Here is a 20,600-nt window from a genome sequence, read left to right on the forward strand (position 1 = left end):
CAACATGGCTTTATAGATAAACGCTCTACTGTATCAAACTTAGCTGTAATAACTCAATATATTTCAGATGTTTTGGATGTACAAGGTCAAGTAGATGTAATATATACTGATTTTTCTAAGGCGTTTGACAAGGATGATCACAAATACCTTCTCTTTAAATTATCAAATTTAGGATTTTATGGAAACATTTTAAAGTTACTTGAAAGCTATTTAATAGGTAGGAGCCAATTTGTATCATATAATGGTTTCACATCAAAATTAATCTTTACTACATCCGGCGTTCCACAGGGATCAAATTTAGGTCCATTGTTGTTCCTATTATATATCAACGATTTATTTTTAGATATCAAAAACAGAAAATTATGTTTTGCGGATGATCTTAAAATATACTGTGAAATTAAAACAATTGCTAACTGTATAGATTTGCAGAACGATCTAAATTATATAGATACTTGGTGTATAAAAAAACAAACTTTTTCTTAAGAGGAAACAGTAGCGATCAACAGGTAGCAAAAACGCGTTCCAAGATTGGGGCTGTAATTTTGAATGTTTTTTCGAGATATTTGGCACACGTATTCCTAATATAATAAAGAATGGCGGTACAGAGCCCAATTTGAAAAATATATTAATATATGGAAATTACTCTGTAATTAAATACAATATTTAAAAACGAGCCTGTACCGCCATTAAGAAGAACAAAAAAATACACTTTCTTTAAATAAAGTTTTTTATCCGATGCCTAGATTTTGTGTCATTTTGGAAGTACTAAATTTTTTTATTTCATTAGTAGTTCCAAAATGACACAAAATCTAGGCATCGGATGAAAAAGTTTATTTGAAGGAAGTGTATTTTTTTGTTCTTCTTAATGGTGGTACAGGCTCGTTTTTTTAATATTGTATTTATTTACAGAATAATTTCCACATATTATATTTTTCAAATTGGGCTCTGTACCGCCTTTCTTTATTATATTACGAATACGTGTGTCAAATATCTCGAAAAAATATTCAAAATTACAGCCGCAATCTTGGAACGCGTTTTCGCTACCTGTTGATCGCTACTGTTTCACCTTAATGTCAATAAATGTAAAGTAGTGAGATATTCTAGAAAGGAAAATAAGGTTGATTTTAATTATGTAATTCAGGGGTCAGAACTGGAAAAATGTAATAGCATTAAAGATTTAGGAGTTATATTTGATTTAAAATTAACTTTTAACGACCATATTGAGCAGAAAGTATCTGATGCTATGAAAATGTACTGCTGTATCTATCGTTAGTGCGAACAAAACTAGAATATTGTAGCTTAATTTGGTATCCAATTTATAAATGTTGTATGCAACAGATTGAAAAGGTACAACGGAAACTTTTAAAATATTTAGCATTTAAGGTTGATGGAGTATATCCTGCCCATGGTTATGATTACGATTTGTTATGTAACAGGTTTGATATTGTAAGTTTAGAGTTAAGAAGAGTTATATTTTTGGTTTCATTTTTATTTAAGTTATTACACAACTGTATTGACTGCAGCGATATATTAGACCAAATTAGATTTAATGTGCCACGAATAACTTCCAGGTCAACTATCGTGTTTACTTGTCCACGCGCGAGAACAAACATGTTACTAAAGTCACCGATTTATGTTATGTGCGATAACTATAACAAAATATGCAACCATTGTGATATTTTTTCATACTCAATTAATCATCTAGTTGATACTGCATTGGTTTATGGAGTACCTTAAATTGTTAATTTTTTCTTATTTATTTTTTATTTCTTATTTACATAGTTATTTGTGTAGTTAAATTGATCTCACTCTTTATTTTAAACATACTGATCGTATACTAACTAAAAAAAAATGTATTTCAAATTTTTACCCTAGAAATGGGAAACTGTTGGGTGATAAAGCTATTATTTATTTATTTATTTATTTATTTCGTTTTCTTCAAAAAATGATGACAACGTAGGAAGCAGTACCCAACCCGACAAACCACACTGGCACTTTGGCAGACAGAGGACCAGAGCGGAACCGCTTGTTTCACCAACGAGTTACAGTACAATGACCGCTACCATCCAGTAAATTCTACCACGTGTAGTCAACACGAGTCTACCGCTTGAACATTCTGGACCTAATTGCGACGTCTGGACAGCAAGATCAGCAATTATAAAATTATAAAACACCATGTAAAAATCAATATTTTTCAGTCTGATTTTAAATTATTGAGTTGTATCTAAAATCTTTGTTTGTCGAAATAAAAGTTTAATTGTGAAGTTTAGTTTTTTAAAAAAGTGTTTTTCCAAAGAACATTCATAATTGGCGCAGAGTCAGTACGGAAGTGGAAGAGTCTTTACAGATCCTCGTCACTTTTAAGTGTTTGTCCACTGTTCCAAGAACCAGCCCCAGGGAAACCGTTGCAGAGTTCACCAAAGGGAATTAGCAGTTAGAAATAGAAGTTAGGAGCCTTCAGGAGCAAAGGAATGCACATCGGCATCGTCTTTATCCTGTAAGCGATTTTTATTATTACTTAGAATTAAGAAGATTAATTTTTGAAAGAGATATTATTAAATCAGACTCCTCTGAGTCCTTAGATTGAATCAGAGCTAGATTAAGAAGATAAAAACAAAGATTTGAATAAATTAATAGAAAGATTAAAATAATTTAGAAATATCTCCTCTAAGTCCTTAGATTGACTTTAGAGCCAGATTTAGAAATTTATTTAAAGAAAAATTTGAATAGCTTAATAAATACTATATATTAATAAACACTAGAGATTAATAAATAAATAATAAGCAGTTTAAGATTGATATATTTGAAATTACTATACGTATTTGACTATTGACTATATAATATATTGACATTTTTTAAATATGGCAGTTCCACAATTTGACGTGAAAAATTTATGCATTCTTCCAAATTTCGACGGAAACCCAAATGAATTACATGAATTTATTAAAGTTTCTACAATACTTCTAAACCATTATTATGATAGACTAAATGCAGCTAATATCCAAAATAAATTTTTGCTTCATGGTATTATAAGTAAATTAACAGGTAGAGCCAAAGAAGTTATATCTGTATATGGATGCGAAACTTTTGACGAAATAAAAAATGCATTAATTCAAAATTTTGGAGACCAAAGAGACGAAAATTCGCTTACAAGAGACCTAGTAAATTTAAGACAAGGAGCAACAGAATCTATCATGCATTTTTACGAAAAAATAATGGGACTTTTAAGCTGTATCAACAATTACTTAGAATTACATACTGTAAATGCCGACATTAAAAGAAGCAAACAGGAATTTTTCCGTCAACAAGCTCTTACAACATTTTTAGCAGGCCTACGAGAACCAATGGGCTCTGTTATCAGAGCAATGAGACCAGGAAGTTTAGCTACGGCGATACAATACGTACAGGAAGAAAATAATGTTAGATATCTTCAAAAAAATCAAATAAGTCAACCTTCAACATCAGGAAGAAGCGAAAATTATCAAGAACGCCGACCTCAGAGACAGCAAATGCCTTTACCTGTCCAAAAACCATTTTATCAACAGCAAAATTTTGCACCTCCGCAATGGCAGCAACCAATCAGGCAATTCTACCCACAGAATCAGTTTCAACAACCACATCGACAACAAAACTTCAACCAATTTAGACAAAATTCAAACCCTCCAGCATTCAGGACCCAGAACCAGTCAAATGTATGGGCACCCAAACCCGGACAGTCAAAGCAGCCTAGACCAACACCTATGAGTGGAATATCAGAAACCACAACCGGAGGCCGTCAAAAATTTACAGCAAATTACCGAGCACAACCAAAATTCACCGTAGAAGAACTTTACAATATACAATGCCACGGAGATGAGCAAGAAGAGAATGCCGACTACAATGATTACTATGAACCCGAATACGACAATTTTCTACAAGATACATACGAAAATCAACCAACCGAATACGAAGAAAACGTAAATTTTCGAGAGGACCCACCAGAAGCAGCCGAAACGTAATTGAACTTCATTCATTTTCCGACAAGAAGGAGCTACCTTACATTGAAATTTCTGAGCCTTCTTTACGACTTTTAATCGATACAGGCTCCACAAAGTCATTTCTTAATCCAGAAATAGCTTCTTCATATTTTCCAAATTATATAAAACACGAACCCTTCGTCGTCACATCAATTTTTCAAAATTATTCCCAAAAATATTGTGCTGAAATTCCTTCATTTTCAGAATTTAATTCTGACAGCAAAATGAAATTTTATCTCTTCAAGTTTCACAAAACTTTCGATGGTCTTATTGGCCTCGATAATCTAAAACTCTTCGAAGCCCAATTAAACTTTCCTAAATCACTTCTAGTTACAAAAGATTCTACAATCCCTATCAAATATTATGAAACAAACAAAACACAATTTTATTCCATCCATTTGGAACCAAATTCAATTAGCCAAATCAAAATTCCAGTCAAAGAAGAAAAAGGAACCATCATTATTCCAACTCAAAAAGTACAAGGCGTCGTAGTACGAGAAGCCCTTACTAACGCCGAGAACCACCTCGCCTGGACCGAAATTGCCAACTTCACGTCAGAACCCATTCACCTTTCTCTTATGGAACCACTCGAAAGCCAGGAAATAGACATTCAAGATTTCCATATATATTCTATGGAAACAACCTCCGGACCAGACTACAGACAAGATATTCAACCAGCGATTAAATTCAAACCATTAAGAATAGATCACATCCCCTTAGACAAACTGCATGAACTCTCTAAGGAAGAGGAACATCTAGAGACCATTAACCCGAAATTATGGAACCATAGCCATAACCATTTTTGGATGACTCCTTTATATATCTTAATTACAATAATCTGCCTCTATATATGTTACAGGTATAAAACAAATAACAAAAAGCCCAACTCTAGCGACGAAACTCCACAAGAGGCCAACTTAACAGTTCTGTTCGTCCCTCACAAAACTTCTTCAGGGGATGGAGTAGTTACAGTACAATGACCGCTACCATCCAGTAAATTCTACCACGTGGAGTCAACACGAGTCTACCGCTTGAACATTCTGGACCTAATTGCGACGTACTGGACAGCAAGATCAGCAATTATAAAATTATAAAACACCATGTAAAAATCAATATTTTTCAGTCTGATTTTAAATTATTGAGTTGTATCTAAAATCTTTGTTTGTCGAAATAAAAGTTTAATTGTGAAGTTTAGTTTTTAAAAAAAGTGTTTTTCCAAAGAACATTCATAATTAACGCGACGCGTACCACCAATTGGGAACCCCTGGTCTACACTGCAGTAAGGAAAGTAAAAATATACTTACTTTTTTATTGTGACATTTAGATAATCCCTCTACAGGAGCAGTTGTTGGTCTTTCAAGGAATCTTACATTTTGTTCTGTCAATTCCTTATCCATTCTATTCCTAGCATCGTCTATATCAACAACTACATCGTCAAGACAGAATGTATCACAGGCAACCTAAAAACAAAAAAAATTATTTCAAACGTGGAAGACGAAAAGACCCAGATACAAAGTTTACTGTAATAAAACAATTAAAAATAATTGAAATAAAATAATAAACAATATTTTTTAAATTTAAGACTTTTCGTCAAAAGAAACTGCTTTCTGGTTACATCCTTAATATCCGGCTTTAACAATTTATAATAGTCCAGGGCGCATCTCTTTTGAGATGGACGTTGAGAGGTGACTCAAATTTTTTTGCAGAAATGGTTTGAAAATAACTCAAATAATAATATTTAAGTTATCCTCCCACTCAAAATGGCCCGGAACATTGTTTAAATAATCAAAATGTCAAAATATGAAGGAAAAATTCGAGTTTTTTATTAGTTTTTTGATTATAACTTTAAAACTATTCATTACTGAGAAAAGTTTTACTTGCATAAAAGTTGCGTAACTAAATTTCCTATAATATAGATTTGGTTAAAAATTTAAAAAATAGTCACCTTTGTTGCAAAATAGCAATAATTGCTAAAAAAACCATACAAAAACAAGTATTCGCATTTGACGTTTTTCAACAATTTATGTACACTTAGGACCTTCATATTTTAGCCAGAAAAACTTTATAGTATAGTAAAACAACACTGCAAATTTCATTAAGATCGGTTTAATAAATTTTGCAAAATAAATTTTGCAATCCAGCTTTCGCAAAAAAATTTATTTTTTTAAAATGTTGCAGGACTGAAAATAAAGCAGATAGTAAGTTGAATTTTTTTTTTGCTTATAGAAGTATACTGTACCTTTTATTTACAATTTGCAAAATTAAAATTGATTAATTACCACGGCGCGCGACGTCAGGAAATTTTTTAAATAAACATTAATTTTTGGTGCTACGCGCAGGACAGCGGTGTTAGATTCACACAAGTTGATTTCCACCAAAATTTCTTCCAATCTTTATCTAATATATTATTTTCTTACTCCATATTTTGTTGTATTTTAATATTTTAATTCCACAAAAATCAAACTAATTTTGTTATTGTTTGTGAAATATTGTTTAAACAATTGCATATGTTTAAAAATAATAAATAGTCTAGTAAAATAAAATTACACTACATGTAAATCAAAATGTAAATTCGTACAGGTTGAAACAAATTTTATATCAAAGTTTAGGTGGGTACAAAAGATATTTTCAAGAAAGTATCCAAATCATACAAGGGGATCATTGTTTAAATAATTAAAAAGGGGTCATTTTTGCAAAAAAAATTACTTTTTTAACTGCTGAGGTCATTCAATTAATAATGAAGGTATGTAGGATTGTTTTCTGCAAAGTTGAAGGGTAAATCTTTTACATAAGACTTACTAAATTAAATTTGGCCCCCTATTTATTTAAATAATTATACATAAAACTTTAAAAACAAATTTGCAAAAAAATATTCTTAGCGTTTTAAATAAGCACTATAAAATATCTTGTTTTACAGAAAAAGTTGCGCTATATTATCCGTATTAATAATATAAAAAAAATGGTCCAAAAATATTTAATATTTTTTGAGATATTGAATTTGTTTATTAAATGTTACTCTATTTTCAATTGCAAAAACGCGGTTGTTGCCAAAGAAATATTCACCTGTATTAAATCTTATTATTTTTATTTTTATGTATATTTTCGATAAATGTATTGATAAATTCAAATTTCAATTAAACTTCCCCCTAAAATGGCATTTGAAAATTATTCAAATTTGTATTCAAATACAAAGTATTGGCGAATTGAAACATTTCGGTAAAATAGTAATTCACTCAGTGGCGTAGAATTTGGGAAGGGTCAATCATTCACTATCCCCTGTCGTACGCCTTTGGCACTAGCTAGAAACGTTTATTAATCACAATTTAGTAAGGTGTATAATAGCCACATTTTCTGCAAAGTATGATAAGGATACATCAAATAGTTTTAAAGTACTTGGTAAAAATAATTTTTAAATTTTTAAATAAAACACCCTGTAACTCAGTAAGTAGCCACATTTTATTTAAAAGATTTTAGTTAAATCTTAATATTTTTAGGTCTAGAATCTACAACTCAGAGATTCGACATTCTTAATATAATTTAACCCTAAAAGTACCCGTATTAATATAACTCCAAGAAAAAAAAAAGAAGAAGAAAAAACGACAAAAATATTTTGTTAATTAGTAAAATATTCCCAGGAACCCAATTATCGAAACGGCATTTCAAAATACTTAATCCCCGCAACGTTATTAAAAAAAAACAAATTATAAACAAATTTGAATAATTTTCAAATGCCATTTTAGGGGGAGTTTAATTGAAATTTAAATCTATCAATACATTTATCGAAAATATACATAAAAATAAAAATAATGAGATCTTCAGCAGGTGAATATTTCTTTACTAACATCCGCGTTTTTGCAATTGAAAATATAGTAACATTTAATAAATAAATTCAATATCTCAAAAAATATTAAATATTTTTCGACCAATTTTTTTTGCTTAATACTGGTAACATAGCCCAATTTAGTCTGCAAAATAAGATATTTTATATTGCTTATTTAAAACGCTAAAAATAATTTTTTGCAAATTTGTTTTTAAAGCTTTATATACAATTATTTAAATAAATAGGGAGTCAAATTTAATTTAGTAAGTCTTATGTGAAAGACTTGCCCTTCAACTTTGCAGAAAAAATTCCATAGACCTTTATTAATAAGTGAATTACCTCAGCTGTTAAAAAAGTATTCCTTTTTGCAAAAATGACCCCTTTTTAATTATTTAAACAATGATCCCCTTGTATGATTTGGATACTTTCTTGAAAATATCTTTTGTACCCACCTAAACTTTGATATAAAATTTGTTTTAACCTGTACGAATTTACATTTTGAGTTTGTTTTATTTTATTAGGCTAAAACTTTTATTCTCTAAGTTAAAATACATGAACAAAGAAAGTTTTTGCTAAAAAAGTGTTATTTCAAAGGATAGAGTATGTGTTTTTATTTTGCAATAAACAAATTTATTTATTTATATCGAAATGTAATAAAAATTAAAATGAATCAATCATTATCGAAGGTCATTGGAATGTCCAATCAGAGCAAACTATCCGCTGTCCTGCGCGTAGCACCAATACAGTCGGAAAAATGAAAGAATACCCATGAACGAACATATAAAACACGCTGTATTTTCCTGTCACCGTGTCACAAAGAAAATTGTCCAGTGCAAGTACATGTAACAATAATTATTACATGTACGTGCGCTGGCCAATTTTTTGTGTGACACGGTGACAGGAAAATACAGAGTGTTTTATATGTTCGTTCATGAGTATTCTTTCATTTTTCCTACTGTAATTAATGTTTATTTAAAAAAATTCCTGACGCCGTGGTAGTTAATTCATTTTAATTTTGTAAATTGCAAATGAAAGGTACAGTATACGTAAAAACTTTTAACTTGCTATCTGCTTTATTTTCAGTCCTGTAACATTTTGAAAAATGAATTTTTTTTGCGAAAGCTGGCTTGCAAAATTTATTTTTCAAAATCTGTTGAACCGATCTTAATGAAATTTACAGTATTGTTTAACTGTATCATAAAGTTTTTCTGGGTGAAATGTGAAGGCCCTAAGTGTAGCTATATGGTTGAAAAACGTAAAATGCGAATACTTGTTTTTGTATGGTTTTTTCGCAATTATTACTATTTTGAAACAAGGGTGACTATTTATTAAATTTTGAACCAATTCTTTATTGTAGGAAATTTAATTACGCAACTTTTATGCCAGCACAACTTTTCTCGAAAATGAATACTTCTAAAGTTATAATCAAAAAACGAAGAAAAAAATCGAATTTTTCCTTCATTTTTTGACATTTTGATTATTTAAACAATGTTCCGGACCTTTTTGAGAGGGAGGATAACTCAAATATTATTATTTAAGTTATTTTCAAGCAATTTCTGCAAAAAAATTTGAGTCACCTCTCAACGTCCAAATGTACTAATATTTTTACAGATGCCACCTTTGGCATAGCCACCTTTACTTAACAAGCCATGAAGTTGAAACTTGGCAACATCTATTGGTAGACCGATTAATTCTGACAGTTCTCATTTGTTTTTAAATAATTTTCACTGTATTGACAGAGAAACTGAAATATTTTACAATATTTCGTGTTCCAAATTATAAAGAACATTAAAAGGTATGTTATTAAGATGATTTTAGTTCAATATAATATATTTTTATATAAACTTGCGTGCATATAGAAATCCGTCCACTTAAAAATTTTGTCATTTTTAATGTCTCATATTTCCTAAACCTGTTGGCAGATTTAAGTGATTTTTATAATATGTTATAGCCTAATTCTTTAACAATACCGCTGTAATAATATTGTTGGTAAACAGTTAAATTTTTATGGTGTACCGGGCATTTAAAAAATATTGAAATTTAAACCCAACTATAGACTCCGGTTTTCTTAACATTCTGTTTTTTTGATTAATTTGCTTATGTTTAACAACTAGATTTGTTCTTTATCAATTCAGGTTATTTCTAAATACGTGCGACAAACTTTAAGGGGAAAGGAACAAAATGAAAAATTTTGACGCCTGTATTTTAAAGGTAATCATTTTTTTCGAATTCTGAGAAACCTAATAAGTATTTTTGAAAAATTTAAACGCAGAATAAAAGATTACTTTATTACCGAGGGCCAAAAGTCCCTTAGAATGAATAAAAAGTTTTTTTAATGACATATTTGAAACTAAAAATCACACTAAATTTTCTTAGTTTTTCACCCCTGTAACTTATTAAAATAAACATAGAAGTTTTCAGGGACTTTGGGTCCTTGGTCCTAACGTAATCTTTCACTCTGCGTTTAAATTTTTGAAAAATACTTATTAGTTTTCTTAGGATTCGAAAAAACTGAATCCCGTTTATATTCTTGTTATTGGTTTTTTTTGTATAATAAACGTTAGTGGAGTCACTGAAGGTGGATATGAGCTATTACCTCCGATTTCGTTCAACCTCCATCGATTTGCATGAAAATTGGTGAGTGGTTAGAGGATATCTCAAGAAACAAAAGTGACATGGTGCCAACTTGCGCTTTTACCCTGGGGGTGGATGCCACTCCTTCTCGGGGTGAAAATTATTTTATTAAAAATAACCCCATAATTAGATAGGGGGACAAATTCTAAGCAAAATTTGTTAAATAAAGTTATTAAAATAAATCAAAACTTTTTGAGTTATTAAAGATTAAAAACTTTAATTTTTCGTAAGGAATATGCATGTTTTTAACCGATTTTTCATAGATAAATCAAAAACTATAAGTTTTTACAAAAAAGTTATTATTACCAAAATTGAAAATAATAAAAAATTAAATAAACTCCTTACTAAAAAGACCTTTTAATATGAACTAAAAGTGAGTTATAGGTAATTGAATGCATATTTTTTTCAGCGAGTACCCAAATCTAAGTATTCAAGCTTAAATTGCGGGACAATGATGCATTTATAACATAAACTTATTAAACATTTGTGAAAGTACTTAAAAATATCTATCAAATGAGATACCGATCAAGTTAATAGCGTTAAAATTTATGCTCCAAAAATTTTTCAAACTTTATCTTTTAAAAATTTTTCCAAAATATGTTATCGGTTTGTTTAATAACTCCGTTAATTTTTAAGATATCAGGTTCACCTAAAAACGGTTTGAAAGGTAATTCAAAAGGCTATTAAAAATCGTTGAATTTAATCTTTCACACCCGTTACTTTTTTAAAAATCAAAGATTAAATGGCCACGGTTACATGGTTCTCTCAGCAAAATTTAAGCTTTAAACGTTTCTATCTTGGTTATTTTTCACCCTACAGAAATAGTAAAAAGGTATAATATTTTATATAGAAAAAACTAAAATTTGGTTATTTACCATTTTTTACGCATATCGAGTATTTTTATAGTTATTATCAAGAGAAAATGAAAATGACAATAATTTTAAAATACTGATTTTTGTAAATTATATCTTTTTTTTCAAAAATATGCATTTTAAACCAGAGAAAATTGTTAAAATGATTACTTATGCTAATACAAAAAAATTTTTGTAAGGATTACTATAAATTTTAATTTTTGTGGAAATGGCGTATGTTTTATTTTTCACTTGTTCCTAAAAAATTTGAAAGGGTTCTCTTATTTTTATCATAACTTGCTTAATTTTAATGATATTAACTTCTTCTGGAGCTCATTTGATAGGTATTCTGAAGTACTTTGATAAGTGTTTAACAGGTATAATTAAAAAATGCATCGTTTTCTCGTTATTTAGGCTTGAATACTTAGGTTTGAGTACTCATCGAAAAAAATATACATCAATTACCTATAACTCACTTTGAATTAACATTAGTTTAGTACTTTGAGTGAATAGTGTATTAAATTTTTTATTGTCTTCAATTTTGGTAAGAATAACTTTTTTATAAAAGCTAATAATTTTTGAGTTATACGTGAAAAACAGCTTTAAAACATGCATTTTTTTTACGAAAAAATAAAATCTTTGATCTTTAATAACTCAAAAAGTTTATGTTAATTTATGTTAATAACTTAATATAACAAATTTTGCTTAGAATTTGACCCTCTATCGATTTATGGTATTATTTTTAATAAAATAATTTTCACCCCAGAAAAGGGATGGCATCCACCCCCAGGGTAAAAGCGCAAGTTAGCATTATGTCACCTTTGTTACTTGAGGTATCCTCTAACTGCTCACCAATTTTCATGAAAATCGATGGAGGTTCAACGAAATCGGAGGTGAAAACCTTCAGTGACTGCACTACGTTACTTACAAGGAATTACTTTTAATATTATTTTGTACAAACTTCAAATCAATAATATTTTCTTGTTCGACTTAAAAAATACTATAAATTTTACCAGAATTTGTACTTTAAAATCGTAGTTACGAAAGCGGTAGTCCGAAAGTCAGACTACCGACGTCATCAATTGCGACGTTGCCTTTTTCTCTTCATGGCTTGTAAAGTAAAGGTGGCTATGGCCTTGGTCTATAAGCACGGAGACGACGAATATAGAAGAAAGCAGAAAGGACAACGGTCACGTATCTACTTTCTTTTCCTCTAGGAAAAATGCCGAAAGACAGTTTCGAGTACTCAAAAATGTGAGTAAAGAAGAACAAGGGGGAAAGGCAGTTTTTGTTTCGATTTGACTCAGAGTTGGACCACCATCTACACATAGCTATTTCTGCATCTCATGCTTAACCCCTTCGTGCCGGACCGTCATTCGGCAAGTCGGCTCCTATATACGGATTTACCGAGCGGCTTCGCGCGGTGGGTTAAAATACAGTATCTCACTACAACTAATTAAAGTTAATGTAATACACTAATTTTAGAAATAAAAATATTTTTATTAAAGGGCCTAGCCGGGTAAGATGATGAAAAGTGCCCCCAACTCGATTCGAATTCCATATATAGGTCACCGTTTAGCATATATAGTGAAACTAACTTTCTGAAATTTTTAGCCCCCTAGGTGGTCATGTGACCCACCTAGAGCCTAATTGGGCTTTTTAAGTTTTTATTTTTTATCTCAGCCGCATCGAGAACTAGCGAAAAAACTTTAAATAAAAAAGTTGTAAGCTTTAAAAAGTTCTGTTCGAATTTTTTTTTTAATTTTTGGCGGGAAATTTAAATTTTAGAACGATTTTAAAATTTTAAATGAGTTTAAAAATATAACTAAGACATTCGTTTTCACGAAAAAAATATATAACGTGTATTTTTGCATAATATTTCACCCTGAATTTTTTCAAATTTTTAAAATTGGTGAAACGCACCTTTAAAAATAAAAAACCGCATTTTTTCGGTTTTTTTTTTCGTTTTTTGATACAATTTTATACATATTTTTCAAAAAGGTGATACCGTCACTAGGAATAGGTAAAAAACTGAAAAATAATTGGGGTTTTCTTAATAAAAATTTTTTGTAATCCCATCCATTTTCAATATACAGGGCGTTGAAGAAAACAAAATTTTACACATTTTTTACGATTTTGCCGAAACTACTGGCAACATTGTAATAAAATTTGGCGAGTTAAGAGGTAGTTGTTGTGCAAGGTTCATAAATAGACAGGTTGCATGGTAACTTTCCACCAATCAGCGTCGAGAATCTAATGGCGGGAGTGACGTCACCCAGAATGCTGCATACAAATTCATTCACTTCACTCATTGAAATGAACTCGGAAAGTAGGAATGTATTGAAAATGTGTATATTTAAAAAAAATACGTTTGGATTTTTAATGACTATTTATTTCATATATTCTTTAAAAAATGTGGTAGATACCTGTAGAGTTACAAAAATCATAGAATATAATTGCAATTAAATATATGCAGTAGAATAGCATTACTACTTAATTAAAGCAGAAGGAGATTCTTTCTTGTGTATATATGGGACTAAATCATTCAAATATCCTAGGTATATTAATAATGGGTTGAATACAATTTACTTTTTTAAATGATTTTGAGTAGGTATATAATAATTTTGAATTGGGAATAATGCATGTAGTACAGTATTATAAATTCCTCCTAACATGTAAACCATGGTGAAAAAGAGATTCAACTAAAGATTTATGTATCAAAATTAGTAGTTTTTCCCTTAAGTTTAACATAAGAGCATCTGATTACGTTAGGTACTGGATTGTAATATCTAAAACTATTAAAACATTATGATTCCATTCAATAGGTACCTGTGAAGTTTTACATTAACAGTAAATTATAAAAAAATACAATTTCAGTGCAATAAAGGGAATTTTCCCCATTTTATATATTCATTTAGTTTATAATTGTTTATTCAAACGATCTTCAGATGGCTGCAATATTGGTTATAATTTTATATGAAACAATTACATATAATAGATCTATTATCTATAGACTTAATTAGATATATTGTTCAATAAGTCTAAGCAGATTGCAACCTACACAGATGATGTAAACTTAATGTGAAGAACCGCAAGAGACATTACAGAACTGTAATGTCTCTATACAAGAATGTTCTTTACTATACAATACAGCAGAAAGAAAATCCAGTAAGTAGGTACTTAATACAACCACATTAAAATGTATCTTAACACTTGTAAAAGAGTTTTGGGTTTAAGTTATTATACTAAAAACACTTAATGATATCTATAGATACATTATATCTCAAGATATAAACACAAATTAAAACACTAACGATATTTAATAACAAAATATAGCCTCCAAACCACGTATCCTATTATGTTTACAAACAATTCGTAAAATTGATCGTCTGGGTGACGTCACGATGACAATATTTCATTTGTCAATGTCAAAGTTACCATACAACCTATGGTATAGGGACCTTGGTTGTTGTGCATTTTTTGACATACAATTAAGAATTTTATATTTATCATTGGCGCGTATACGGGTAATAGTCTGAACTTTTTAAAGAAAAAAGATAGTACGCCACTTACATATTTCAAATTAACAATTCTTTTTGAATTCCTCGTTTAATTTGTGACAAAAAATCTATCTTCCTATTTTTTCATAGACGCGCCATTTTTATTCAAAAAATAAAACATCTTAACTCTTACAAAGTATTCGAACTTCTATTAGTAGTTTCTACATCTACATACGTAAGCTCGTACGTCCATTATAAAAACTAATTCGAATACTTTGGAAGCGTTAAGATATTTTATTTTTTGCAGCAAAACGGCGCCTCGTATGAAAAAATGATAAGATAGTTTTTTTATCGCAAATTGAATGAGGAATTTAAAAATGATCGTTAGTTTGAAATATGTCAGTGGCGTACTATCTTTTTTTCTTTGAAAATTTCAGACCCCTAAGCGCGCCAATGATGAATATCAAATCCTTAATTGTATGTCAAAACATGCACACCTCTTAAAACCCGCCAAATTTTATTACAATGTTGCCAGTAGTTTCGGCAAAATCGTAAAAAATGTGTAAAATTTTGTTTTCTTCAACGCCCTGTATCTTGAAAATGGATGGTGTTACAAAAAATTTTTATAAAGCAAACCACAATTCTTTTTAAATTTATTACCTGCTCCAGTGACGGTGTTACCTTTTTTGAAAAATATGTAAAAAATTGTATCAAAAAACGAAAAAAAAACCGAAAAAATGCGGTTTTTTATTTTTGAAGGTGCGTTTCACCAAATTTAAAAATTTGAAAAAATTCAGGGTGAAATATTATGCAAAAATACACGTAATATATTTTTTTCGTGAAAACGAATATCTTAGTTATTTTTTATACTCCTTTAAAATTTTAAAATCGTTCTAAAATTTAAATTTCCCGCCAAAAATAAAAAAAAAATTTTTCGCACAGAATTTTTTAAATCTTACAAATTTGTTATTTAAAGTTTTTCGCTAGTTCTCGATGCGGCTGAGATAAAAAATAAAAACATGAAAAGCCTAATTAGGCTCTAGGTGGGTCACATGACCACCTAGGGGGCTAAAAATTTCAGAAAGTTAGTTTCACTATACAGTGAGCACGTAAAGGTTGGAATAAATTAATTTTCTCGAGAATGGACGATTTTGGAAAAAAATCTCAAAACAGGTCAATTTTTATTTTTAAATTGCGACTTTTTGGCCTATATATCATACTAGTGACGTCACTCATCTCGGCGTGATGACGCCATCGATGATTTTTAAATGAGAATTGGGGTCGTGTGATAGCTCATTTGAAAGGTAATCCAATTCTCTATTCAGTAATATAAACATTAACATAATTATTTATAGAGGGTGTCAAAAAAATTTTTTTGGATTAAATTTATTGACATAAAAAGAAGAATGTATGTAATTTATTTAATTCAAAATACATTTTACTGCTCTCAGAAAACAGAAGAAAATGGTTTTTAAAAAATAATCATGGATTTTCGCCTAAATTAAATGTTGAAACTGTCGCGAGTCACGAGGCTGGTGGGTGGCTGCTTTAATATTGAATTTAAGCAAAAAACAATATTTATCGGCCAAATAAACACTTTTTCCTGTTTTATGATAGCAGTAAAATGAATTTTGAATTAAATAAATTACACACATTCTTCTTTTTATGTCAATAAATTTAATTCAAAAAAGAATTTTTGGACACCCTGTATATATAATTATGATAATGTTTATACTACTGAATAGAGAATTGAATTACCTTTCAAATGAGTTATCACACGATCCTTATTTTCATTTAAAAAAATCATCGATGACGCCATCACGCCCAGATGGATGACGTCACTACTATAATATATATCTCAAAAAGTCGTAATTTAAAAATAAAAATTTACTTGTTTCAGGGTTTTTTTCCAAAATCGTCCATCTTCGAGAAAATGAATTTATTCCAACCTTTACGTGCTCACTGTATATGCTAAACGGTGACCTATATGGAATTCGAATCGAGTTGGGGGCACTTTTCATCATCTTACCCGGCTAGGCCCTTTATTATTCTACATGGTATGTGAGTTAAATTAAATTTTATCCATAAAATATCATTTTAAACAAAAATTATTAAAAAAGATAAACAAGATAATTTGGATGGAATTCCCCAGATTATTTTGTGCTTGATATGGTCCCAGTCTCCTAATCTGGGAAATTCGATCCGAATTATCTTGCAAGGGATAGTAAGGTAAGTTGTAAACAGCAGCACAGTATCTTCACCTCTCACACAATCCCATCAGTCAAACATCTAAACAACCTTATCACCAATCAACTTAACTAAATCTAATCTCCTTCTGGACATCACCGACTTTTGGGCGTGGTTTCCCCACTTTTAGATTTGGATAAGGTAATTTGGACGGAACAAAAATACATGAAATATGATGCAGATGGTGGCACCGCCGTATATGGCGAACGAAAACTCATGATGCACCCGTGTGCATCACTGTACTGAGCGGACAGTCAAGCATGATGCACACGGGTGCATCACAGTACCGAAGGAGTTAATCGGTGGAGCTATTCAGTCACAACTCTGAATCAAAAATCAACAAGCCTGCCTTTTAAGGGAAATCACCGCGATGCAATAATTCCACCTTTGAGATGCAAAAACAACGAACGAAAGTCTCAAAAGAGGAAATATACAGGAGTATGTGTCCAGAAACTCTACCGACAAACGAAGACAGGAGATTCCTCAGATAATTTTAAGACAATTTAACCCAATTCACCAAGTCCGAAAATGCTTCCTAAGGGAGCTAGAACTCTTTGAAGATGGCGCCATGTAATTAGTTTTTCTTAAATACCTCCAGAACGCTTCTATCTAGAAAAACGAAAATTTTTATACATATTTCCTTTCCAGAAATGAATCGATTCCATCCATTGCGAATTTCTAGTACTGGTCATAGGCGTCAGTTTTGGGTAGGGCAACGGTTATTTTATCGCATAACTTTTTTGTCTTCAACTTTTAAGCATTTTTGATACTGGATTATTAAATTGTGAGGTATTCTAGTACTAAAAGGTACTCTATTACTACAAAACATACGCTGGCGTCACAATTTTCCCCGCTTGGTCATCCGAAGGTTAACAAAAGATTCAATAAAAGTTTGCAAGTAGTAAAAAAAACTAACCGTAAATACTTGTGGTGCCCACTCGTTGAAAGCTTGTTCTAGTCCACAAAGCTCATCTCCCGTGGTCAGTTTCATAATTCGTTCTCCTCCAAGCTCTCCCAGTAACTTGTCCACGTACTTTCCGAAAGCGGCAAAGTGTGGATAGGCACTTGAACCTAATCCAAATACTGCGAACCTAAACATTCATCTTATGTGTTATTACATTGTTACAAAAAAAAATGAATATTTGTATTTCTTGTCAATCATATTTTATTTACACATGTCAATCATGTTTTTGCGCAAGTATATCAATATTTTGATATAGTCTTAATATTATTATTAAGAGTAGATTATTAAAAAACACAAGAACGTAAGTTAAAACTACATTAACATTCAAAATTGTCAAAATAATAAATTCTTTGAAAGTTTTTAACGTTATTTCTTAATAGCGTACTACAAAAATAATTGATATCATTTATGAAATAATTTATATTTAATATTTTTTTTTGATTGACAAAAAACAACTGTATATTATAGTTTGGAAGAAAGCAGAAAATAACAAAAAAAAAACATTAAAAAGCAGAATATAGTGAACTATGATGCTTAGGAACAAATTATATACACAAAATAAGAATAAGTAAGCCAGTAAAATAGTTAAAAAGAAGAGGAATTAATTATACCTATATGCGGTTTGTGTCATTTTCCATAAATTTTTATAGCATTTTTGAGATAGGTACACATTATATTATTATTTGGATTTAAGTATTCCTTATTTTTTGGTGGAATTTTTTCACAATCTGTGCTGATCTGTTAAAGTCAGCGGTGGAAATATTTGAGCAACTCTTTTCAATTAGCAGTCGTAAAGTAAACTACTAAACTTTTCTTGAAAAAATTGAGTCAGAAAACTTTAACAAATATTCTTCTTCTTCTTCTTCTTAGCCTTCTATCGTCCACGTTTGGACATAGGCCTCTCCCAACTCCTTCCATCGGTCTCTATCCTGAGCAACATATTTCCAATTCGTTCCGGCTACTCTTTTAATATCATCAACCCATCTCATCTGTGGTCTTCCTCTCGGTCGTTTACTTTGGTAAGGTCTCCAATGTTGTATCGTGGCATTCCAACGTTGGTCTTTTTGTCTAACAGTGTGGCCTGCAAAGCTCCATTTAAGTTTGGCAACTTTTGTTGTTATGTCCTCGACTTTTGTTTTTGATCTTACCCAGTCGCTCCTCTTTTTATCTGACAGTCGTATACCTAACATTGCTCTTTCCATAGCTCTTTCTGTTGTAGCTAGTTTATTCATATTTGCCTTGGTTAGGGTCCAGGTTTGACACCCATATGTCATGATAGGAAGGATGCACTGGTTGAACACTTTGGTCCTCAAATATTGATGTATTTTGCGGTTCTTAAGTATCCAACCAAGTTTTCCAAATCCTGCCCATGCTAGTCTTGCTCTCCTATTAATTTCCGCACTTTGGTTTTCTTTGTCAAGTTTCAGGATTTGGCCTAGGTAGATATATTCCTGGACTTTTTCTATCTCACTCCCATTTATAGTTATGCGTCTGGGGTCATCTGTGTTTGTCATTATTTTTGTTTTCTTCATGTTCATTTTTTTTGTTAACAAATGTTAACAAATATTAAAGATAAGAATCTGTCACACATATTTGCGACTATAAAAATAATAACTTAAATAATTCCACCATTGACTTCAACGTATAAACGCAGAATCTAAAAATATTCCACCAAAAATATATTAAATTTGAATGTATACCTATATTTGTAATATTATTGTTTAAACAGGTATGCTTTTTCTAAGTTGCTAAGGGAATTTGCTTGTTTATCTCCAGGTTTCTCTTCGGATCTGGCAATTCCTGATGCCAACTGAGTTTTTCATAAAAGACGAAACATGCCATTTCGTAGTGTGAACTTAAACAGACTCTTTGAGATATTTGTGTCAACCTCTATAAAACGAACTATAGAAACCAGCTCCTTGTAGACAAGCATATTTTTAGATATTTAAGTAGTCTCTACGTAGTTTAGAGACATACAGTAGTGTCTATATACTTTTGACCATCCAAAGTACATGGCGCTGTATAAGGATACCACTCCGTCAACTCGCACAACCTGCTCAATAAAGACAACATGTCGTGTCAGCAGGGACGTAACTAGGGGGGGGGCACGCGGGGCATGTGCCCCGGGCGCAAGTTGTTGGAGGCGCCAACACGGCCACAGATTTTTCTAATAAAAATTGTTGAAAATATTTTTAATGCGAGGTGTGTTGCAAAAGAAAATCATTATATTTATTATTTTTATTTGATTTAAGTCTAAGAAAATGCAAAGTGAAATGATGAATGCTATCTGACTATTTACGAATCATGTTTACGGTCCGGATGAACTTGTACGGAACGAGTATGGGCACACTGTGTTATGGGCACTGTGTTAAGATGGTCGACTAAGAGGGAAGCTGTACAAGTTATATACAAGGATCTAGGTAAAATTATAAATGCTTTAAATGACCTCAGAACCAGCCTAACTATCTCAGATGAAACAAAAACTGAAGCAACTAATCTTTTGAAAAATGTCAAGCAGTTTGAGTTTATAGTTCTCTCCTGTTTTTGGTACAAGCAATTGACCCGTAT

General features: G+C 30.8%; 1 protein-coding gene across 1 annotated transcript in view; it reads right to left on the reverse strand.

Moving 5' to 3' along the window:
• The window catches only part of LOC126891698 (nitric oxide synthase, salivary gland), a 1,179,385-nt gene that overhangs the window by 44,656 nt on the left and 1,114,129 nt on the right, over positions 1-20,600 (reverse strand). The window contains exons 14-15 of the mRNA XM_050660959.1: positions 17,985-18,159; positions 5,321-5,476 (exon numbers count right to left, since the gene is read on the reverse strand). Coding sequence (XP_050516916.1) covers positions 5,321-5,476; positions 17,985-18,159 — 331 coding nt within the window. The remainder of the gene's footprint in view (positions 1-5,320; positions 5,477-17,984; positions 18,160-20,600) is intronic.

Source organism: Diabrotica virgifera, chromosome 9 (genome assembly GCF_917563875.1).
Source record: "Diabrotica virgifera virgifera chromosome 9, PGI_DIABVI_V3a".
Classification (NCBI taxonomy): domain Eukaryota; kingdom Metazoa; phylum Arthropoda; class Insecta; order Coleoptera; family Chrysomelidae; genus Diabrotica; species Diabrotica virgifera.